This window comes from Hemitrygon akajei, chromosome 3, assembly GCF_048418815.1.
Source record: "Hemitrygon akajei chromosome 3, sHemAka1.3, whole genome shotgun sequence".
Lineage (NCBI taxonomy): Eukaryota > Metazoa > Chordata > Chondrichthyes > Myliobatiformes > Dasyatidae > Hemitrygon > Hemitrygon akajei.
In genome coordinates this window covers 88204266-88229860 of record NC_133126.1, presented here as the reverse complement: position 1 = coordinate 88229860, position 25595 = coordinate 88204266, and the positions used below count along the sequence as shown (strand labels likewise).

Below are 25595 nucleotides of genomic sequence, written 5' to 3'. Positions count from 1 at the left end.
ATGTCCTCCAGGAATTTCTCCTTCGTTCCTTTGAGTCCATCTATTACTTTAAATATAGTTCCCTCAGTTATTTACTACTCAGCCAATGAAATTTTGTTGGTTTTCTCAACTCCATATAGTTTTATACAAGTCAAATAAATTTCCTTGCGGTCTTTTCCGAACAAATCTTTCCTCATAATTATAATTCGAAATCAGATTTAATCAGAAATTCACTAGTCTTGACTGAAATCTGTATTGTGAGCACCTGTGCATTTGCATCTTTTGACGTAGTGCTATGGACTTGTATACAGAACACTCACTGTGGTCATTCTAGTCTCCGCACTTTGAAAATGTAACCCTCTCTAAGACTTGGATAATAAAGGGATATACCTTTCTTTATTCACTAACTACCTTACCCATTTGTTAAGTTGTGTTACACATCTTTAGGCTAACGTTCTTAAAGTTTCCTCATTCCTATTTATTTATTTGTATGGCATCACTTACTGTGTATTTCCTTGCATTGTGTGCTATCTTTCCTGCAATGTATTATTAAACTGGAGTAACTTTTATTTTTCAATGTTAATGTAGTCCGACTACTTGACTGAAACCTTCAAGTCTTCAACTTTATCCTCATTCTTAAACGATGTACCGTCTGCTTCTTGGAGGTGTAATATTTTAGTGTACTTAATCTCATTTTTTAATCCCCTTTCTGTCTTGTGCGTAACCTTTGTGACAAGATACTGAACTGTTATTCCTGCCTTATTTCAGTAAAGGCTCTTCAAAGCATCAGTCTGTGTCCTCAGTTCATCTTTGTTACTCACCAGGTTCCTCATAATGAATAATGTACCATTAAGCACCGCCAAACTGATTTCTTATTTTCCAGCCTTTATTTCCTCTAAATTCCAAACTTGCTTCCTAATTCTCTGGTGTCTTATCCCAGCTTTGCTTCTCTCTCTTCTGAAGTTTTGCTCAACTTCTCATCCTTTGCCAAACTTGAAAAGCGCCTTCCCTTATTAATGCTATGGTGATAAATCCTTTTTCAGTTTGTTCCACTTACCTCCTACGTTCCATGTCTTTCTGCACATTCATCTTAATGACCTATTTCTTTACTCACTGGTGCATGCAACTGGAAGTAATCCAGAGATTGAAACCTTTATGTCTTGCTGTTTCCAAGCTTTCTTAAATGTTCATGTAGGCCACCATTTTCTTCTTATGTTATTGTTACCATAACAACATTAAAAACCAGAACCACGACAACTCGTGTGATCCTTCAAGCCTGATGCACTCTTAAATAAGATGATGGATGATCTGATCCTGGTCTCAACTTCACTCTCCTCTGACCCCGTAGCACTTTAATTCTGCTAAAATCAGGAAAACATTGATCTGTTCCCCAAAGCTGTCAAATTCCCTAACGTTACTCTCCAGGTATTACTGTATCATCCTCTTGCCTTTCCCGTTCCCATCCCTTCAACTCTATCCAGCTGAAACAACAATGGTGTTATGTATTTGGCATCTTGATAAGTATACCACTCCTGCAATATTTTAGGAGTGGATCACTCCAACTACCTTTATAATTTGAGTAAAGTAATCCTTGCCAACATATCACTTGCCTTCCTAACTGCTTGCTGCATGTACACGTGTGTACTGGTGTACAAAGTGATCGCATCCCTGTGTACATAATCACTTCCCAGTCACCATTTAACTGATATACTGTCTTCCTGTTTTTTCTACCAAACTGGGTATCTTCATATCTACAACAAGAGGAACTCCTCCAGCATTGATTTTTGCTCTAGATTCCAGCATCTTCAGGCTCTCATGTTCAAACTTCATATTTATCCACGTTATATTGCACTTGGTGTATATTTGTCCACTTGGTCTATTTTCCAGGTGGTTAGCCTAACTTGGATGACAATAACAATCATCAACCATCACCTACTTACTGTCCTGAAACATTACTCGCTAATTTTTTAAAACTACCTTGAGTCTATTTTGCAATTCCACTTATTTTCCCTGGCACACTCTATCTGGTGAAATGCCACCATTATGTTTACACTGATGGAGACTTTAACTTTAGCCTTCTGACAGTTCTAGCACAGAATCACAGCTTGTGAGGCTTACATGGACTGAATGGCTTTTTGATTGACGTTTCCTGTCTTCTCATAGATATCTGTGCTACAGCTACCTCCCAGCCACTGGTCTTTGATTATTGTTGGGAAGTGCAGGAATAGAGCTTTCAATCGCATTTTTTCTCTCAGCTAAAGCTTCTGACACGAATGCCTTCTGACACAATTCATGCTTTGTCCTAGTGGATAGACACTGAACAGTTTGGCCTTGTTTAAAGGTGCAAGAAAATGAAATGCACACAGACTTGACCAAATTGGTAAGAAGTTTTAATCATCAGAATTCTGTAGCGAGATAATATTTGACTTTTTGGTTCCACCCCCAGCCCTGAGATAAATACACATACATATTATTCCTTTTGGGATTTGGGTGGTGTTGACCAGACTAGTATTTATTTCACATATCTGATTGTCCTTGATCTGAGTGACTGTATAGATCATTTCAATCATATTGGTTTGCTGGAAAAACCTACATGTCATAAATAAAGACACGTAGGTTTCTCCAGCAAAGGACAATAGTGACTGTAATGGGTCTTTACAATACTCTGGTAATATCATTGATGTCCTGGATAAACTATTACAGCATAAGATCTGGTGAGCTTTTCCTTGTGTGAAATTAATGCTGACTGGCGTATTATGTAATACATAATAAAAATAATCTTTCTTCCATTTATTATGAAAAGAGCCAGCCAAGCTTAATCTATTCCCCTTTTTCGTCACATTTTATTTCAAAGTTGCATGACTGCTAACCTTCATCCCTTAACTTCAAAGGGCACTTCTTTGACATTGCTGAACAGCGTGAAGAGAGCCGCATTCACTCAAGTAAGTGAGCGGTGAAGCTTTTATCTGCATTTTCTTTACTTAAAAGATTTTCACAAGTGGAGCTAACTCTTAGGTCAGGCACGGCAGAGAAAAAGGCATGTTTTAAACCTGTGTTGACGTACAGCTTCCTTTCTGATAAATATGTGGCTGAGAATAACAGTATCAAGGCTGTGTTGCTCATTTCTTGAGATCCAGATAATGTAAACAAGAATTAAACTCTAATATTACTGATTTGTAATTTGATGTTTAGCTTCTCTTATTGTAATCTTGAAACCAATTTAAATTTAGCCCTCTGTCTGCAAATCTGCACCTATTAGAGAGGTAATTTTCAGTGGGTAGACAGTGTATTGAAGTGTGGTGAGGTGCAATGTTCAGTGCCAAATTAGCTCTTAAATTCTCCAATACCAGAAGGAAAGTGGGTCTTTTAAAACTTTTCTTGGAGTAAAATTTATATGCATGTTTTAAAAATATGAATAAAGTGATAATTTTGGAATGTGCCTATCTTTTTCCAACGATGAATGGGGATAGTTGCGATGAAGTTTGTTTAACAAAAAGTCAGACCTGAAAATAAAATTTATAAATGTAAAACTTGTAAATTATCACTTGAAGCAGTACAAAAATTTTTTGCTTTGTCTAATTATTCTGATGATGAGTCTCCATTTGAATTGTCGACTTGTCTTTTTCTAACAAATCTGACAAATGGTACTGGTTATCTTCTTTCATAACTTTTGTTTCATTCAAAATACCTAGAATATTTGGAAGGCAGGATGTAGTTATGTGAAGCTGACTTACAATAAGTCATTGGTTCAAATGAAGGAACAAAAGGTCTTAAAATTGTACTGGAGATACCAGCTTTTGCATAACTTCTAATAATTCAGCAATTAAAGAAGGTTCAGCTAAAATTGTTTTACCAAACGACTTTCTCTTTCCGATAAAAGCAATTCTGGTGTGACTGATTCATTTTGAAAAACCATCAAGTTTAGATTGTGTTTGTAATAACTTTCAGTGTATATATTTTCTGAAATTAACGTAAGGGCTGACTGTACCAGATTTAATGGTTAGTGATAAAATCACTAACATTCTGGGGAAATAATGAATCAAAAAACTGGAAGCCACTGAAGTTAACGTAAGCAGACAAACAATAGCCCTGGAGTCCAATGAATTCATCAGGACTAGATGGTTTCTGCAGCAATGTTTTTAAGAAAATAGTGGAAGAAATTGAATCCATTTTAGCAATTCTTAAAACTCATTTAAACCAGTTGTCCATTTACAAAGGAATACATTTTAAAAATGTGAGAGAGAAATTAGGTAATACCTTAATATCTTTTGTAGGAAAGTATATTTATAAATAAGAACAGTGATTAGAGAAGGTCATCCCAATATTGTAATGAGAGCTTTACTCCCAATAAATTTAATTACATTTTTTCAAAAAGTAATGAAAGAAAAAAAATTTCCATTTCATAACTTTAGAAATCCTAAACCATTTTCCAACCAAAGATGAGCTGCTAAAGTGCATCCCTGTTGTAATGGGGGACATATGGTGGCTATTTTTCACCACGTGCCCTCACATGTAGGAACACAACAAGGTGGGAAACGTTGAGGTGCCACGGTAGTGTAGCGATTAATGCGACACTATTACAGCTTGGGATGTCGGAGTTCGGAGTTCAATTCCGGCATCCTTTGTACGTGGGTTTCCTCAGGGAGCTCCAGTTTCCTCCCACGGTCCAAATATGTACTGCTTAGTAGGTTACTTAGTCATTGTAAGTTGGCCCATGTTTGGCTCGGGTTAAATCAGTAGGTTGCTAGGCAGCACAGCTTGAAGGGCTGGAAGGGCCTGTTCCACGCTTAATCACTCAAAGTAAATAAAAAATAATAAAATATATTTAGAATAAGAGACCATTATTGAAAATTAAAGAAACCGGAAATAAAGGGAAATTATTGGTAAGGAGATTGGCTTAGTGCAGGGGCTCCCAACCTGGGGTCCACAGATCAGTCAGTTAATGGTAAGGGTCCATGACTTAAAAAGATTGGGAACCCCTGCTGTAGTGGGGGAAGACCAGGCATAATAGGTATGGAGAGAAATTGAAACAAAGTGACAGGTGTGTCATACACATATCTGTGATTGGGCTTCAGCTATTGAGTATTTTCATTAAGTGGAGAAACTGCCTTATCAAAATGCAGTGATTACACACTGGTTGGTAGCAAGGTAAATAGTGTAGTTTGGGCACAACCTTCTCAAATTTCTTTTTGTAACATTGTGGGTCAGGAAAAGCTGTAGCAAAGTCAGATAAGTATGAGGTTATCAAAGTAAGACAAAAAATGCATTACTTAATTGTTGCAAAAGCTAGGAATAGTGGAGGTCCAGAAAGACTTGGACAGTATCTTCATGCAGGTCTCCAAAATGCAGTTGTCACTTACAAAGAAAAGTGGGGTGACCAGTAGAATTGCTATCTTGCACAGCTCCAGCACGCTAGGTTCTGTCCTGACCTGTTGTGCTGTTTGTGTGGCATTGCATGTTCTCCCTGTGACTGCATGAGTATTTCTGTGGATGCTCCAGCTTCCTTCCTATTGCCTACATATATGCAGGTGAATAAGTCTATTGGCTACTGGAAATTGCCCCTTGTGTAGGTGGGTAGTAGAACTAATGAACGTGGTGAGTGTTTTTTTTTGCTGTCAAGTATGCAGAAGTATATAATGCTGGCATAAATGAATAAAGTTGTGACACTAATCAGACATCCCATTGAGTGGTTGAATGGTCTCAGAGGATTGATTGGCACATTTCAATGTTAACAAATTTGTGACCTTCCTGAGTGTATTAAATAATTACTTGTGAAACATCATAGCTGCCAACCATTCCCAGGAACCTGGATAATGGCATGGTTTTGTCTCACTCTGGTTAAATCGGACTGAAAGTGTGCTTGTTTTTCAGTTTTTGTATTACAATCTTTGCGTTCTCTGTTTGTGCTTCAGATCCCTCGGAAAACAGTTTATGACCAGTTAAATCACATCCTAATTTCAGATGAGCAGTTGCCAGAAAACATAATTTTGATCAATACATCAGACTGGCAGGGACAGGTACGTACCAATTTGGAGAGTATGCTTCAGCTGCATTTTACAGTATGCTTCCTGTACTTCCTAACAGCTAAGTGAGCGTGCTGCTTTGTCAGTGTTGGTGTCTGTTAAATGAGATGCTTGTCTGCTCAATTGGATCACTTGTGAAAATGTCTTTGCAATGCTACTTAAAGATGACACAAGTGCTCTCAGTCTCATGGCTGATATTTATCCTCAGCTAACACCATGGGCTGCTGATCTAGGCATTTATTAAACTGCAGTGTCCAGCAGATCACTCTGTGTGGTTGATTACCATGTTTCATACATCATCACTGTGCAGGATTTCAGAACATCTCCATCGGCAGTGAAGTGCTTTGGGATGTTCTGAGGAAATGAAAGCCACTGTTTAAATGCCAGGTTTTATCTTTAGATAGAGAAAGGTCAATCTATTTCCAATTTAGTGACTTTTGAGACTTAAAATGGCATGTCTGTCTTGATATAATCAATGTCCTGTTCAGTCCCATTGGAATGAGCAATCTGCCAACTTACTGCCTCTATACTAATTTATGCTGGCAGTGCATTAATTTTCTTCCCTGAACACAGTGAGTCCTTTGGCGGACAATTCCCTCCAGCATCTTGTCCAAGCCATCGCCTCTATTTGTATGCCTTAGCTGCAGGTGTTGGGGAGAAATCTGACTACAGACTACTACTCAGTTGAGTGCCAAATCCCCTAGTTTTCTGCATACCTTCCAGCGTGGAATATTGAATTATAATCAGGATCATCATTCTATTTTTTTCCTGAATCCAAAGAACGCTGTCCAATTAGGAGATTGAACACAAGACTTCCTTTGTCTTTGTGGGACACAGGTGTTGAGCTTGTCTATTAGCCATATGAACAGGCTTGGTTTAATTTTTTTGCGCTTTCCTAGTGTGACTACTGTATTAAGTTATAGAAAAAAGATCCAGGCCACAGTCGACCATGGATGTTGTGTCCTAACTGTATAGATATGCAAGCCTGGGTAGTACAACATGGAGAGCAAGTTGTTGCCCATGCGGCAGGCTCCCCTTCTCCATGCATCCGATGAATCCGAAGGAACGGCAGAAACTGATACAATTTCGTACCAGCAGCATTGCAGGAGTTGCTAGTCATCATTGAACTCAGTGTAGGACTGTCTTCAGGACTCCATCTCTGGATTTTCCCTTCAGGATTTACTCCCAAAGCCTTCGCATGAGCAGCGTAACTGCAGAGCAGCAGAGGTTTTCCTTCTCCTACATGAGTTGCCAACCAATTCTGATGAGCCCATCTACCCTAAATGACTAGTCTTAAGGCGCCAGTGACCCACCTTCACCCCTTCGGTCAGTAGAAGCAGCACACGTGAAGGCCAAGAGCTGGACTTGGTTGTCAGAGGCTATTGAAACACATGCCATTGGGAGAATTTAATAGGTAGTGGGTGCTTGTCCCTATTACCACCCCTGGCTATAACATCTTCAAAAAACTTTATTGACTGTAACCTGATTTAAAATTGTCATGAATGCTACTGGATTATTGCAGTATCATAACTGGTTCTCTTCTGTCCTTCATGAAAACCTGCAAATGAATTGCTTATCTTGTCTGGCCTCCCACACTCCCACTCCCACACCGTATAATTAACTGTGAATATTGAAATGTAACCCTACATGTGTGGTGTGTTTTCTAAAAGTTTCTAAATGAATAACGGATGGCCAATTCTAATAGCTGTTGGTAAATGTGGAAAGAAACTTTTCTTCACATTCCGTCTGAAGTAGTTGTATTTTCATTAGCTCCACCTTGATGCTACCAAAGAAGTGTCCAGATTAGAACTGCCAGACTGTGAAATGTGATGAGAGTATAGGATTTCTGCTTAATGATACTTTACTGCCTTACAGTACGTCTCAGAGTTACTGCAGAAACACAACCTCCCTATTGTGTGCACGTGTTCTTCTGCTGATATACAGGCAGCATTCACAACTATTGTCTCCAGGATACAACGCTTGTGAGTTGAATTTTTCTTTGTTATCATGATTATTGATCATAATTTTGCATATGAGTTATTATACAGGTATTTGTATACTTGTGACTGTTGAAGAACTTATTCGCCCATCTAAAGATGAATTTGAAGCAAGTACAGTTGATTAGAGTGAGGCTGGGTTGAATAAATTTCTGCTGTTGCAGAAGTGAACATGAAGTTTCAAATGCATAGCTCTAGGAAAAAAGCATGTATTTTCAAAACAATACCTTTATGGCATTTTACATTTGTAGCTTTGAAACCCTCCATATATCTGTTATTATAATTCAATTTTACATTCTCCTTTTACGTTTTTCTAAACCTTTACCTAGAAAAGGTTATAGGTTGAAGGCTACACCAGACTATCTACTAATACTGACTGTATTTAACTGGGTTTAGAGCAATATAGACACGCCTCCTTCCCAATGAGGAATTGTCAGAGTTAGTCCTTATAACTGTCACTGGCTTGTTTGATTAGCTAATGAAACTGCTGTCTCTGGGTCAAAGGATTTTGTCACAAGCATGTAATGCAAAATTAATTGTAATTGAAAATGAACATAAAAGCTCTGTACTATTAAAACTTCATTTTGAATGCCTCCACTTGCCAAGTATCCTTTTGTCAGAAAACATCCTATCCCAATCCACACCTGCCATCAAAGTTGGCTTTTCTTCATTTTAGAATCTCAACCCGAGGACCAGTCCTATCCTCTTCTATAATTATTTTGAAATTAATGGAATTATGATCACTAGATCAAAAGTGTTTTCCTGCACACACTTTTGTCACTGAATAGGGGATCGAGCAGACCTTCCCTAAACAGTTCCAGTTTCACACCCTCTCTAGTTGGGTCACTTGTATATTAATTAAGGAAACTTTGTACACATTTGACAAACAGAGTCCTAGTCGATATGTGGAAAGTTGGAAATCACCTACTATCACAACCTTCTTTTTCTTGCAACAGTCTGCAGTTTCTCTACACAATTGCTCTTCTAAATTCTGCTGACTGTTGGGCAGTCTATACTATAATTCCATTAACATGGTCATCCCTTTCACTTACCTCAGTTCCACCCATATAGCTTCAGTAGGCTGGCTCTCCAGTCTGTCCTGTCTGAGGACGGCTGAGACATTTTTCCTGACTTGTAATGGCATCCCTCCCGTTTTAATTTCTCCTGCTCTATTATGCTAAAAACAATGGAACCCTGGAACAATGAGCTGCCAATTCTGCTCCTGCAACCAAGTCTCACTTTTGGCTACAGTATCATAATTCCATGCGCTGATCCCTACTCTAAGCTCACCTGCCTTTCCTACAATATTCCTTGCATTGAACTAGAAACAAATCAGAACATTAGTTCCACCATGCTCAAAATTCAAATTGTTAATCAAATACTACCCTGAGATTCACAGTAGAACAAATAAATATAATAGAATCAATGAAGAATTACACCAAAAGACAAACAACTGATGTGCAGAAGAAGAAAAACTGCGTAAATACAAAAAAATTAATTAATTTGTAATTAATAACATTGGAAAAAGTGAGTTATATAGTCTTTGAAAGTTGTGGAATCCATTTAGAATTAAGGTGAGTGAAGTTGTTCATGTTGGTTCAGGAGCCTGTAGGTTGAAGAATATGAAAGGTCACTGCTCAACCTTTTGATTCCTGTCTTTGTATATAGGCTTCTTATCTTCTTAATTCACAACATCTCCACTAGCTGCACTGGCATTCTTGTTCCCACCCCCAACAAGGATATTGGTTCCCTTCCCAGGTGCAAATCATACCATTTGTACAGATCTCACTTTCCCCAGAAGAGAGTCCAACGATCCAAAAATTTGAAGCCCTCCCTCCTGCACCATCTCACTCCTCACGCGTCACATGTATTACCTCCCTATTTCTTCCCTCCTTCACATGTGGCATGGATAGCAATCCTGAGATCACCACCCTGAAGTTCATGATCTTTAACTTAGCATCTAACTCCCTCAAATCACTCTGCAAAACCCTGTTGCTGTTCCTGCCTCTGTCATTGGTACTGATATGGATCAGTATTACAGACTCGATCCAAGATGTCCCTGGCCCTGGCTCCTGGGAGCCAATGTACCCGCTATCTTGTTCTAGTCTACAAAATTTCCTGCCTATTCCCTAACCAGTGAATACCCTATCAGTACTGTTCGCCTCATCTTGCCCCTTTCTCTTCTGAGCCATACAACCAGACTCAGTACAGAGACCTGACTGCTGCAGCTTTCCTCAGCTAGGTAACCCCCCCCCAACAGCATCCAAAACAATATACTTGTAACTGAGTGTTACCCTGCACTGGCTGCCTATTCCCTTTCTCTCTCCTGATGATTACAAGTAAGTGCCCTTCAACCTCGTTGTAGCGATCTCTTTGTATCCCCTGTCAATCAACCCCACAGCCTCTTGAATGATCTGGAATTCATCAAGTTCCGGTTCCCTAATGTTGTCTGTAAGAAGCTGCAGCAGAATGTATTTCTTGCACACGTGGCTGACAGGGCCTCTCCTTGTCCTCTAAATGCCCGAATTAGGAGGCATCCTAATTATTATTAAGGTGGATAAGTCTCCAGGGCCTGATGGAATTTACCCCAGGTTATTGAACAAGACAAGAGACGAGATTGCTGGGCCCAGTATCTTCGGGTCCTCTCTAGCCACATGCTGATGCTGTACCTCTATTTAAGAAGAGAACAAGGGAAAGCCCTGGGAACTATAGGCCGGTGAGTCTCACATCAGTTGTAGGGAAACTGCTGGAGAAAATTTTGGCATGGCATTGAGTGTACCTTACCAATTTGATGGAGTTTTTTGACAAGATGACAATTGATGAGCGCAGGGCAGTGTCTGTTGCCTACATGAATTTTCGTAAGGTGTTTGACGAAATCCCTCAGGGGAAGTTAATCCGGAAGATTAAGATGCACGGTGTTCACAGTGAATTGGCTGTTTGGATTTAGAGCTGGCTTGCGCATAGACAGAGATTTATTCGAGCTGGAGGTCTGTAATCAGTGGTATTCTGCAGGAATCTGAGTTGGAATCTCTGCGATTTGTGATGTATATAAATGACAAGGATGAAAATAAGTTTGTTAGTATGTTTGCGGATGATATCAAGATTGATGGAGTTCTGGATATTGTAGAAGACTGGCAAAAAATACAGTACGATATAGATCAGTTGCAGATATGGGCAGAGAAATGGCAGATAGAATTTAACCCAGATAAATGTGAGGTGTTGGACCTTGGTAGGGAAAATGCAAGGAGATAGTACACCGATAATGACAAGATCCTTAACAGTGTTGCTGAGCAGAGAGATCTTGGGATCCAAGTTCACAGCTCCTTGAAAGTGGCTACATGGGTTGATAAGGTGGTCAAGAAGGCTTATGGAATGCTTGCTCTTATTAGTCAAGGCATTGAGTTCAAAAGTCAGGAGGTTATGTTGCAACTTTATAAAACTCTGGTTAGGCCACTTCTGGAGTATTGCATACAGTTTCAGTCACCCCATTATAGAAAGGATGTTGAGGCTTTGTAGAGGGTACAGAAGAGGTTTACCAAGGTGTTGCCTGGTTTAGAGGCCATTTGTTATCACAAGATGCTGAATATACTTGGGTTGTTTTCTCTGGAGGTCGAGGGGACATCTGATAGGAGTTTATAAGATTATGAGAGGCATAGATAGAGTGTAGGTGCGTGGCCAAGTGGTTAAGGCGTTGGTCTAGTGATCTGAAGGTCATTAGTTTGAGCCTCAGTTAAGGCAGCATGCTGTGTCTTTGAGCAAGGCACTTAACCACACATTGCTCTGCGAGGACACCGTATTGGCCCTTGCTCTTCCCTTGGACAACATCCGTGGCATGGAGAGAGGAGACTTGCAGGATGGGCAACTGCCAGTCTCCCATATAACCCTGCCCAGGCCTGTGCTCTGGAAACTTCCCAAGGTGCAAATCCATGCTCTCTCAAGACTAATGGATGCCTATAAGATGGAGTGAGTAGAGGGTATCTGTTTCCCAGGGTTGAAATGTCTAATACCAGAGGGCATGCATTGAAGGTGAATGGGAGGTAGGTTTAAAGGGGATGTGAGGGGTAAGTTTTTTACTTATAGAGTCATGGATGCCTGGTATGGTAGGAGATGCAAATACATTAGAGGCTTTAAGAGATGCTTGGATAGCACATGGATGTAAGGAAGATGGAGGGAATATGGACATAGTGTAGGTAGAAGGGATTAGTGTTTGTTTTTTTTATTTAGTTGGCTTGGCACAACATTATGGACTGAATGTTCTGTTACTGTGATGTGTTCTATTTGCTTTGCACAATGGATTGGAGCAAGATTTGTCCATTCCTCCGTGCAAAGTTACCCGAGCTGTGCCAGGTTAGTTGGTTAATGATGGTGGACAGCGATCTTGAGGTTTTGCCAGAGATGTTCGATCATGGGGGTGTGGTGTAGGAAGTCTGGAAGACCTCCAGTCTCCTGGATAAACACATCTGCACTAGGTGCATTGAGCTGCAGCTCCTGAGAAAACTTATTAAGGAACTGGAGTTGCAGCTTGATGACCTTCAATTCATAGGGGAGAATGAGGAGGTGATAGATAGGAGGTACAGGGAGATAGTCACCCCTAGGTTGCAGGAGACAGGTAACTGGGTGAATGTCAGGAAAAGAAAGGGAAACAGGTGTACTCTGCGCTGACTGTGCTCAACGACATCTAAAGTTATATATTTATTACTGAGGGGAACAGCCACAGGCGTACTCTGCACTGACTACGTGGCCGTTCCCCTCAATATTCAGTATACAAGTTTAGATGCCGTTGAGTGGGATGTGGTCTACAAATTACAAAAGGGGGTTCTTGGGGAACTGGAAGGTCTGAACATAGATAAGTCTCCTGGACCAGATGGTGTACACCCCAGGGTTCTGAAAGAGATTTGGAGCTATTAGAAATATAGAAAAACTACAGCACCATACAGGCCCTTCAGCCCACAATGCTGTGCCGAACATGTACTTACTTTAGAAATTACCTAGGGTTACCCATCAAAGTCCTCTATTTTTCTAAGCTCCATGTACCTATAAGGAGTCTCTTAAAAGACCCTATCATATCCACCTCCACCACCGCCACCGGCAGCCCATTCTACTGATTCGCCACTCTCTGTGTAAAAAAACTTACCCCTGACATCTCCTCTGTACCTACTTTCAAGCACCTTAAAACTGTGCCCTCTCGTGATAGCCATTTCAGCCCTGGGAAAAAGCCTCTGACTATCTACATGATCAATGCCTCTCATCAACTTATACACCTCTATCAGGTCACCTCTCATCCTGTGTTGCTCCAAGGAGAAAAGACTAAGTTCACTCAACCTGTTTTCATAAGGCATACTCCCCAACCCAGGCAACATCCTTGTAAATCTCTGCACCCTTTCTATAGTTTCCACATCCTTCCTGTAGTGAGGTGACCAGAACTGAGCACAGTACTCCAACTGGGTCTAACCAGGGTCCTATATAGCTGTAACATTACCTCTCAGCTCTTAAACTCAATCCCATTGTTGATAAAGGCCAATGCACTGTATGCTTTCTTAACCACAGAGTCAACCTGCGCAGCAGCTTTGAGCACCTTTGGCCTTGGACCCCAACATCCCTCTGATCCTCCACACTGCAAAGAGTCTTACCATTAATACTGTATTCTGCCATCATATTTGATCTACCAGAATGAACCTCCTCACAGTTATCTGGGTTGTACTCCACCTGCCACTTCTCAGCCCAATTTTGCATCATATCAGTGTGCCGCTGTAACCTCCACACTATCCACAACACCCCCAACCTTTGTGTCATCAATAAATTTACTAACCCATCCCTCCACTTCCTGATCCAGATAATTTATAAAAACCACAAAGAGAAGGGGTCCCAGCACGATCGCTGAAGCACACCACTGGTCACCAACCTCCTTGCAGAATATGACCCATCTACAACCACTCTTTGCCTTCTGCGGGAAAACCAATTCTGGATCCACAAAGCATGGTCCCCTTGGACCCCATGCCTCCTTACTTTCTTAATAAGCCTTGCATGGGGTACCTTATCAAGTGCCTTGCTGAAATCCATATACACTACATCTACTGCTCTTCCTTCATCAATGTGTTTAGCCACATCCTCAGAAAATTCAGTCAGGCTCCTAAGGCATGACCTGCCTTTGACAAAGCCATGCTGACTATTCTTAATCATATTATGCCTCTCCAAATGTTCAGAAATTCTGCCTCTCAGGATCTTCCCTATCAACTTACCAGCCACTGAAGTAAGACTCACTGGTCTATAATTTCTTGGGCTATCTCTACTCCCTTTCTTGAATAAAGGAACAACATCCGCAACCCGCCAATCCTCCGGAATCTCTCCCGTCCCCATTGGTGATGCAAAGATCATCGCCAGAGGCTCAGCAATCTCCTCCCTTGCCTCCCACAGTAGCCTGGGGTACATCTCGTCCAGTCCTGGTGACTTATCTAACTTGATGCTTTCCAAAAGCTCCAGCACATCCTCTTTCTTAATGTTTACATGCCCAAGCTTTTCTTTCTGCTGTAAGTCATCCCTACAATCGCCAAGAACCTTTTCCATAGTGAATACTGAAGCAAAGTATTTCCGGTTCCATATACACTTTTACACTGTCACACTTGATTGGTCCTATTCTGTCACATTTTATCCTCTTGCTCTTCACATACTTGTAGAATGCCTTGGGGTTTTCTTTAATCCTGCTCGCCAAGGCCTTCTCATGGCCCCTTCTGGTTTTTCTAATTTCATTCTTAAGCTCCTTCCTGCTAGCCTTATAATCTTCTCGATCTCTATCATTACCTAGGTTTTTGAAACTTTCATAAGTTTTTCTTCTTGACTAGATTTTCAACAGCCTTTTGTACACCACAGTTCCTATACCCATTAGTAACGATCTTTCAGGAATCACTTGATTCTGGAATGGTTTTTGAAGACTGGAAAATTGCAAATGTCACTCCTCTCTTCAGGAAAGGAGAGAGGTGGAAGAACAGAAACAATAGGCCAGTTAGTGTGACCTCAGTGGTTCGGAAAATGTTGGAGTTGATTGTTAAGGATGTGGTTTTGGGGTACTTTGAGGCACATGATAAAATAGACCATAGTCAGCATGGTTTCCTCAAGGGAAAATCCTGTTTGAAAAATCTGTTAGAATTCTTTGAAGAAATAACAAGTGGGATTGACAAAGGAGAATCGGTTGATCTTGTGTTCTTGGATTTTCAGGAGACTTTGATAAAATGCCACTCATGAGGCTGCTTAACAAGGTAAGAGCCATGGTATTACAGGAAAGATACTAGCATAGAGAAAGCAGTGGCTTCATTTCAAAAGCACTAGAATATAAAAGCAAGGATGTAATGTTGAGGCTTTATAAAGCACTGGTGAGGCCTCACTTGGAGTATTGTGAGCAGTTTTGGACCTCTTATCTTAGAAAGGAAGTGCAGACACTGGAGAGGGTTCAAAGGAGGATCATGAAAATGATTCCAGGATTGAACGTCTTGGCATATGAAGAGCGTTTGATGGCACCCTGGCTTAGAATTCCGAAGAATGAGGGGTGTCCTAAATGAAACCTATCGAATGGTGAAAGGCCTTGATCAAATGGATGTGGAAAGGATGTTTCCTATGGTGGGTGAGTCTAAGACTGGATGACACAGCCTCAGAATAGAGGAGTAACCATTTAGAATGGAGATGAAGAGGAATTTCTTTAGCTAGAAAGTGGTGAATCTGGAATTCGTTACCACAAGTGGCTGTGGAGGCCAAGTCTTTACGTATATTTAACGCAGAGGTTGACAGATTCTTGATTGCTTAAGGGGGGAAGGCAGAAGATTGGGGCTAAGAGGAAAAATGGATCAGTCATGATGAAATGGCCTAATTCTGCTCCTTTATCTCTTGGTCTTATGCTACATCCTCCATACTCTACAGTAGGGATGCTGTTACCTAGCTGATGCCCAGCATTAAATGTACATCACATGTATCACATAGTGTTGAGGCCAAAAAAGTCCCACTTTAGTCTCATCCAACTAAAGGCCTTCTCACACATTTTTACATTATCTTCAATGTGAAGCTTTGCAAATTTTTTACAGGTAAGAGTATACATTTTTTAGGACAAGGCTTCTTCCTTGCCACTCATAGATATTCTTTTTGTTCAAGGCCTTAGAGAACTTTATCTCCAGTTGTAGCCACTGACTTCTGCAAATCACTCACTATGATTGTTGGCGTCTCAGCAGCCTCACTTACAATAGCCATTCTTCTCCTGTGACTAAGTTTAGAGGGGCGGCCTGACCTAGGCAATGTGGCGTGGTTTCATATTCTACTACTTTTCATGCTGGACTATACTGAGCTCCAAGGCATGTTCAGTGCCTTTGAAATGGAATGCTACTCTTCCCCATATTTGTGTTTTTTTTTATTATTTCCCTGACTTTTGGCTTCATTTTGGTTTAGTGTGTTGGACCTTACAAAGAGAGGGGTACTTATTCTTATGAATTCTTTGAAAACAGCTAACATAGAAACATAGAAGCATAGAAAACCTAAGCAGAATACAGGCCCTACAGCCCACAAAGCTGTGCCGAACATGTACTTACTTTAAAAATTACCTAGGGTTATCCATAGCCCTCGATTTTTCTAAGCTCCATGTACCTAACCAGGAGCCTCTTAAAAGACCCTATTTTGATCAATTTTCTGCATCAGCAAATTCGATGAGTTGGTAAGGTAATACAGTATATTGAACCTGAGGAATGTTAGGATAGTTATTACAAAGGGGATGAATACTTTTTCAGTCCCACAATTTTTTTTTCAATTTTAATAAATCTTTGACATCTTTTGGAATTTTTGTTTGGTTTATGCACAATGTTTCATAGATTAGCTTAAAGCTTAAATAATCCTATTTCAATATATTTTAAGTTTAGAAAATGGGATAGCAAAATGTGGAAATAGTTGTGGGGACTGAATACCTTTTCAAGGCACTGTAGGTGTAACCACATATCTTGCATACAGCAAGCTTCGACTAGCAACAATGACCAAATGAGTGTTTTGGTGGTGTAGGGTAAATATTGGTGAGGAAGTTATATGGTCTTTATTTGTATCCTCCTTTTATGGTGGATAGTGGTAAGACTTGCTGATATAATGGTGCAGCTGCCCTTCACTGATGTACTAAAATATTAGGCTGAATTATGTGATTGGGTCTGTCGTGTGTTGCTTGAGTGCATGCTGTCACCGCACTCTGATAAAGTGTGATAGTCCTAGTTTGTGCCCAGGCAGGCAGATAAACCACAGGGAATTGATACAGTTATAGCAATAATGCAAGTGATAGTTTGGAGGCAAAATCTGTTTGGTTAGAATTGAGGAACAAAGAGGGGCTGTTAAATTGCAGAATCTAATATTCTACCCTGTCTCTCTCTGTCTCTAAACATAGAAACATAGAAAACCTACAGCGCAATACAGGCCCTTCGGCCCACAAAGTTGTGGCGAACATGTCCCTACCTTAGAAATTACTAGGTTTACCTATAGCCCTCTGTTTTACTAAGCTCCATGTACCTATCTAAATGTCTCATAAAAGACCCTATTGTATCCGCCTCCACCACCGTTGCTGGCAGCTCATTCCACGCGCTCACCACCCTTTGAGTCAAAAACTTATCCCTGTCATCTCCTCTGTACCTACTCCCCAGCACCTTAAACCTGTGTCCTCTTGTGGCAACCATTTCAGCTCTTGGAAAAAGCTTCTGACTATCCACACGATCAATGCCTCTCATCATCAGTTGACCTCTAAGTTACATTGTGTCACTGTATATCTGCATTGATGGGTAAGCATTGTTAAATGGAGCATTTAGTGTGTTTTCAGCTTTGCTGTATTTTGGCTGGCATACCATTAGTTCAGTTGAACTTAATAGAAAACTTGAAGAGCCCATTGTCTAGGGTTTGGAGTGCATTGGGCTGGTAAGAGTGGCATGCTTACACCATGTACAGGCTATAAATCAGAAGGAAATATGAGCTATAAGAAGCAGGATTAGAGTGCCATGATTCAATGATTGTCAATAGTTTCAGCTACATTTCTCAGTTGCTGCTGCCCAAAATATGGACTTTGCCATTTCCCTTATGGAGTGGGTTGATGGAGGTGGTCTGGACCTCACAGCTGTGCTTGAGTGGCAGGTGTCCAGAATCTGCATTCATGTTGAATTACTGACAGTGAGTGAGATTTAAAATAGCTTTGCAACATGGTATTTAAAAATGTATAACTTTTAAATACTGTGTAAAATGTATAAGATCTTTGATTTTTTTTGATGCACTGTTGTCAGGTCTTTGATGTTTGGTTGCAGTGATTTATCTCCTCGGTGAACCCTTGCCACTAGTTTCTCTGGATGGCCTCCTTGCCTCCTGTGGGCAAAGGACATTCCCCTTCCTTTCCACCACAGGCAGCCCTGCACCGAGGCTGCTTAAGCATATTGCTTGGACTTTGTGGGAGAATATTAAATTAGAGCAGGGAAAAATACAAGAGCATCAGGTAGGAACTAGGGAGAGTTAATTGGGAACAGCTGTTTTTGTGCAAGTCCACTCCTAACATATGGAGGGTGTTTGAAGACCAAGAGTACAAGACAGGTATGTTCCGGTCAGAAGGAAGGACATGGTTGGCAAGGTAAGAGAACAATAGACAATAGACAATAGGTGCAGAAGTAGACCATTGGCCCTTCGAGCCTGCACCGCCATTCTGAGATCATGGCTGATCATCTATTATCAATACCCGGTTCCTGCCTTGTCCCCATATCCCTTGATTCCCCTATCCTGTGATAAGTCTGTGTTCTGTGATATTCTGTGATAAGTCTGGTCTGTGATAAGTGGTGTTCTACAGGGATCGTACTGGGACCTCTGCTGTTTGTGATGTACTATCTATCGATGACCTGAAAATGGAGATGGGTGGGTTAGTAAGTTTAGTGATGTTACAATGATTGGTAGTGTTGTGCATAGTCTAGAAGACTGGTAAAGAACACAGCGGGACATAGATCAGTTATAGGTAGGGGCAGAGAAATGACAGATGGAGTTTAACGCAGCCAAATGTGAAATGTTTGACCTTGATAGGTCAAATGTAAAGAAATAGTACACCGTTAAGGACAAGGCCCTGAACAGTGTTGATGTACTGAGGGATCTTGGGATTGAAGTTCATAGCTTCCTGAAAGTGCTACACAAGTTGATAGGGTGGCTAAGAAGGCATATGTCATGCTTGCCTCTATTACTTGTGGCATTGAGTTCAAAAGTCTGGAAGTTATGTTGCAGCTTTATAAAACTCTAGTTAGGCTTTATCTGGAGTATGCATTCAATTCTGGTCACCCCATTATAGGAAGGAGGGCGTGTAGAAGACGTTTACCGGGATTCTGCCTGGATTAGAGGGCACGTGCTGTAATGAGAGGTTGGACAAACCTGAATTATTTTCTCTGGAGTTGCGGAAGCTGAGGGGAGATCTGATAGAGGTTTATAAGATTATGGGAGGCATAGATAGAGCAGACAATATGTTTTTCCTAGGGTTGAAATGTCTAATACCTGATGACATCCATTTAAGGTGAGAGAGGATAAATTCAAAGGAGATGTGAGGGACTTGTTTTTTTACACAGGGAGTGATGTGTGCTTGGAATGTGTTGCTGGAGTGGTGGCAGATACATTAGAGACAAGTGAATTTTAGGTAGGCTCATAAATATAAGGAAAATGGAAGGATATGGGCATTGTGTAGGCAGAAGAGACTAGTTTGGATGGCAGTTTGATTACTAATTTAAGTGGTTTGGCACAACTTTGTGAGCTGAAGGGCTTGTTACTGTGCTGTACTAGTGTTCTAACTCAGCAGGTCAGGCAGCATCTGTGGAAAGGAATAAACAGTTTTGGCCTAAAACATTGATTGTTTATTCATCTCCATAAATGTGGTCTGACCTGCTGAGTTCCTCCAGCATTTTATGTATGTTGCTCCCCAGAAATCTATGTGGAGCACAATATTATCTATACAGGATAAGACAGCAATCAATAGACTCATTCCAGTGGCTCTTCATAGAATCATAGAGAAGTACAACACAGAAACAGGCCCTTTGGCAATCTAGTCCATGCCAAAATGATTTAAACTGTCTACTCCTAACAACTTACATCAGGCCATAGCCCTCTATATCCCGACTATCCTTGTACCTATTCAGACTTCACTTAAATCTTGAAATCTAGCTCGCATGCACCAATTGTGCTGGCCGCTCATTCCATACTCCCACGACCTTCTAAGTGGAGAAATTTCCCCTCATGTTGCCCTTAAACTTCTCACCTTTCTCCTTTAACCAATTACCTCTGTTTGTAATCCCACTCAACCTCAGTGGAAAAAGCTTGCTTGCATTAACTCTATCTATACCGCTCATAATTTTGTATACCTTAATGTATCTCCTCTTCATCGTCCACATTCTGAAGAATACAGTCCTAACCCATTCAACCTTTCTTTATAACTCAGATCCTCCAGACCTGGCACATCCTTGTAAATTTTTTCTGTACTTGTTCAACCTTGTTTCCATCTTTCCTGAAGACAGGTGACCAGAATTGCACACAATACTCCAAATTAGGCCTCACCAATGTCTTCTACAACTTCAACACAACATCCTACCTCCTGTACTCAATACATTAATCTATGAAGGCCACTGTGCCAAATGCTTTCTTTATGACTCTATCTACCTGTGACGCCACTTTCAAAGAATCAAGGACCTATATTCCCAGATCCCTTTGTTCTACCATACTCCTCAGTGCTCTACCATTCATTGTATAAGACCTACCCTGGTTAGTCCTACCAAAGTGCAAAACCTCACATTTGTCTACATTGATTTCCATTGGCCATTTTTTAGCCCATTTTTCCAGCTGGTACCGTTTCCTCTGCATGCTGTGATAGCCTTCCTCACTGTCCACTCTACCCCTATCTTAGTGTCATCTGCAAACCAGCTAATCAAATTAACCACATTATCATCCGGATCATTGATATGGATGACAAACAACAACACACCCAGCACTGATCCCTGTAGCACTCCACTAGTCACAGGCCTCCATTCAGAGAGGCAACCCTCTACTGCCAGTCTCTGGCTCCTCCCACAAAGCCAATATTTAATCCAATTTGCTACCTTATCTAGAATGCCAAGTGACTGAACTTATTTGGCCAACTTCCCATGGGGTACTTTGCTAAAGTCCACGTAGACAACATCCACTGCCTTGTCTTCATCAACTTTCCTGGTAAAACCTCCTCAAAAAGCTCTTTAAGATTGGTTAGACGTGACCTACCAAGCACAAAGCCCTGCTGACTATACTTAATCAGACCATGTCTATTCAAATACTAAGATAACTGGTTTCTTCGAATACCTTCCAATAACTTTCCCACAACTGATGTCAGACTCATCGGCCTATAATTTCTTGTTTTCTTTTGCTTGGAACCGTTTTAAACAGTGGAACAACATTGGCTATCCTCTAATCCACTGGAACCTCTCCTGTCACTAAGGATGATTTAACTGTTCTCTTTTAGGGCCCCAGCAATTTCTGTACTTGCCTCCTGTAGGATCCAAAGGAAACTCTGTCAGGCCCTGGGGATTTATCCACCTTGACTTGCCTTGGAATAGCAAACACCTCCTCTGTAATATGCACAGAATCCATGAAGTTGATGCCACTTTGCCACACTTCTATAGACTCTGTGTCCATCTCTGCTTAATTCAGAGTGACCAGTGCCACTGCTTCCTGACAATTAATGTGAAGAATCCCAGTAAGGACTAAAAAACACAGTAGTAACCTGATTTAGCTGCACTGTCTACTGTGATACTGTGTTTTGGCTCTGTCTGACAAATTGCTCTTCGTAGCCTTGTTGGAGTCCATAAATAATGTTCAGGCATTTTGCCCAAGACAAGAATTGGATAGTTTGATTTGTAGCTGTTTTTGACTTCTGTAGTGAGAGGCATTGACTGAAATCAACACCAAGTCTGCAAAGGGAACAAGTTAACTTGTTCTTTGAGCCAAGCACAGAGGATGCATACAAGGAGGAACTTGACTTCCACACTTACACTTGCAACTATTTTAAATTTGAGATGCTTAATGCTGCCCCAGATTCAGCTCACCTGTTGTTGAAACCCCTGTTATTAAGTAACTCTTCCAGCATAAATCTAACCATCCTCTCTTCACTTCAACATGTTGAAATTCTCCTTCCTACAATATTATTTACACTTGATCTATTCAATCTTCACATGGGTCCTCATAACTTTCTGGTTAAACATTATATTGATTTTAATATGCTCATCCTTTAAGGATTTGCATGGCTTATCTCATCCTTATCTCGGTAATCTACTTTCTCGGCCCAAAATGTTGACTATTTATTCATTTCCATTGATACTGCCTGATCTGCTGAGTTCCTCCTGAGTTTTGTCTGTGTTGCTTGGATTTCCAGCATTTGCAGACTTTCTCATATTTACAGATTTTCTATGCTCTTTTAATTCCAGTTTCTTTCACAATATTAACCATTGGCAGCTAGTCCTTTCTCAACAAAAGCATTTTGTGTTAGAATTTTCACCCTAGATCTTTAATCTGTACCATCTCTTAAGAAGTGTCTTAAAGCGTACCACTCTGACAAGACTTTAGGTTTTATTGAAAAATCATTATCAGAACTTGATGGACTCCAGATCATGGTCTCTTTGGGGCCTTTTGCTATTGCTTGCACATTGTGGGGGAGGGAATGGTGCTTCTGTTGGTGCAAGTGGCGGGAGGGTCAGTGTTTCTGTTGCTTGTGTAGGGAGGGGGAAGAGGTTTTGGGTTCTTTGGGGTTTCTTGTTTTGTGGATGTCTCTGTGAAGAGTAAGAATTTCAGGTTATATACTATATACATTTTCTGATATTAAATTGAACCATTTGATTTGAAAACTTCATAAATCACCTAGTTCAACTGGAATGCATCCATAATTTCCAAAAAATACAAAGGAAGGTAAAAACATTGGTCTCAATTATTTTAATTTTCAGAATTAATGTTGGATAACTGAAGAATTTGTAATGTAAAGAAAGGGGAGGCGGTAAATGAATCAGCCAATGTTGAGAAAGTAACAGGAAGAACTAAAAGAACTAAAGAAATCATTGACGTCGATTGTAATAAAGAAATTCAGTCTGACTAATCCAAAGATATAACTCATTAATGCAACAAATGTCTCTTGGCCTTCATTTGATGAAGTACAGAAGGATAAGGGTAGATCTCATTGACATGTACCAGATACTGAAAAGCCTAGATAAAGTGGACATAGAAAGGATGTTTCCACTGGTAGGGGAGTCTAGGATCTGAGGGCACACTCTCAAAATAATGGAATGTCCCTTTGAAATGGAGGAGAAATTTTTTCAACCAGATGGTGGTGAGCCAGTGGAATTTGTTGCCACAGAGGGCTGTGGAGGCCACATCATTGGCTATATTTAAGGAAAAGATTGATAGGTTCTTGATTGGTAAGAAGGAGAAGGCAGGAGAATAGGGCTGAAAATTAAATCAGCCGTGATTGAATGGTGGAGCAGACAATGGGTCGAGTGGTCTAATTCTGCTGCTGTGCCTTTTATACTGATTTTTATATAAAGTTCTTGAAGATGTTCAACAAGAGTGATGAAAAATATAAGTGGCTGAAGAATTAACAGAATTATTGGAATACTAATAGATAAAATTGCTCAGTAATGTGAAGCTGAGGGTGATAGGTGATGGATGTTTTCAGACAGCTGAGGGAGGAGGGTAAAAGATTTGCAAATGTCAGTTTTACTTTGCAATGTTGATATGTGGCTGATGCTATAAAATGTGTAGAAGTTTAAAAAACTGACTACGTAGTAGTGATAAGGATAGTTAGAGGCCTCAGAATGACATGGGCAGCTGGTGTGAAGTAGTGATGGCCTATGGAGAATGGATATGGAAACATATCACAAATGGCAGTATCTTGGGAAGTGTATGTGGCTACATATCTTGGTACTTGTATAGAATCAAAAGCCACTAGGTGGAAGGCCATGTTGATAAGATGGTTTATAAATGTAAAAGCCAATGCATTATCCCTGAACTGAAAAGATACATTTGTTATGCCCTCGTTGGAATATTAATAAAGATACAAAGGTAGCAAATGCAAACAAATCTAATTAAGAGCAAATGTTGGCATTGTAATCCTTGGAACAAAGAAGCAAAGAAGCAAGAGCTTTTGTTGGAATAAGAAAAGAAAAATTAAACCTAGACCAAAATTCAAGTTTTTTTCATCGATACCTATTGGAATGTGCAATACTGTCTGGAAAAAAGTAGCAGCAGCTGATTCATAAATTTTGAAGAGGAATAGACAGAAAACAGAAGATGAAGAACATAAGAGGTTATGAGGCAAAGAAAGGCATGATTGCTCTTTCCAAAAGCCAGCACAAACTTGCTGAACCAGATGACTTCCATCTTCATTATTGCATTAATACCACTTCCAATGGCTTGATGTCAGATTTTGTTTGAAATGAACCTTGAGATAATTTATTGTTAAAACTTGCACTTGTGTGTTAGCTTTTGTTAAGGCTGAATTTTTAAAAATACAAACACCAATTTTCCTTTTTGTTTTCAGCTGTAACTGTAACTCCCAAACTCCAAATCCCATTAAAGTGACGGTGGCAGGAGCCCAGCATTTCCTGAGTGCTATTCTACGGCTCTTTGTGGAGCAGCTGTCGCACAAGACACCTGACTGGTTTGGCTACATGAGGTTTCTCATTATTCCTCTTGGTATGTTCATTTCACAATTGAAAATAATGTAAAGTAGCTCATAATATATCATAATGCCCAAAATTGCCATTTTCTATTGCCCTCCCCAGTTAACAAACTGATTTACAGAATTTCTTATGTCGATTTTGTGCACAAGTCGGAAAATATGCAAAGGTCACTCAATGGTATAGCAATGGATGCATCAAATGTACACGAGGCTAAAAGAACAATTACTAAAGTGGAAAGAGATCTACCATCTGTACGTCAGTCTTTATAACTTAATAACATGTGAGCTTGCTTTTACGTAGGGTTGTGCATAAGTCAGGTGATGGTAACTTGCATGCAGCCTTCACATTGATTTTGCTTTAGCAAGAAAATTGTCTTTCAGTATCTGCACATGTTGGTAAGCCTAGAATGAGTATTTGTGTAGGTAGTTTGGTTGTTAAATAACAAAGGAAAGCAGAAGAGATATCAGGCAAATACTCTGTGTCAAGCCTAAAAAGTTGTAGAGTGACCTCTAAAGACAAAAAGGTTTTCCTGTTGCTTCCAATAAAAATTATTACAGTAATGCTGGAGGCCAAAGATAAAAGGATCTGAAAAGCTGTGCTCCTCAGTAATATTGACAACTGAGCATGAGTGGAGCATGAGGGTGAATAAAGATGATCCACAGAGCCATTATTCGATTGTGTTTGCTATCTCTTATGTTCTAGACACTAAGTCAGAATTAGGATTATTATCACTGGCATATGTCATGAAATTTTTTGTTTTGCAGTGGCAGTACAGTGCAATACATTAAAAATTACTGTAAGTTACAATGAGAAATATATAGAAATGTGGAAAAAGAAAGCAAGAAGTGAGGTTGTGTTTATGGGTTATTGGTCCTTCAGAAATCTGATGGTGG

At 40.3% G+C, this 25595-nt stretch overlaps 2 protein-coding genes across 12 annotated transcripts in view; both read left to right on the top strand.

The window, feature by feature from the left end:
• exd2 (exonuclease 3'-5' domain containing 2) overlaps positions 1-25595 on the top strand; it is a 423296-nt gene that overhangs the window by 267118 nt on the left and 130583 nt on the right. The window lies entirely within an intron of this gene.
• The window catches only part of pacs2 (phosphofurin acidic cluster sorting protein 2), a 288404-nt gene that overhangs the window by 217289 nt on the left and 45520 nt on the right, over positions 1-25595 (top strand). For 6 of the 11 annotated variants that reach the window (XM_073040293.1, XM_073040283.1, XM_073040288.1 and 3 more), the window contains exons 14-17: positions 2871-2921; positions 5892-5996; positions 7878-7984; positions 24561-24715. In XM_073040293.1, the coding sequence (XP_072896394.1) occupies positions 2871-2921; positions 5892-5996; positions 7878-7984; positions 24561-24715 (418 nt within the window). The remainder of the gene's footprint in view (positions 1-2870; positions 2922-5891; positions 5997-7877; positions 7985-24560; positions 24716-25595) is intronic. The other 5 variants (XM_073040292.1, XM_073040291.1, XM_073040290.1 and 2 more) reach the window with 1 other exon arrangement.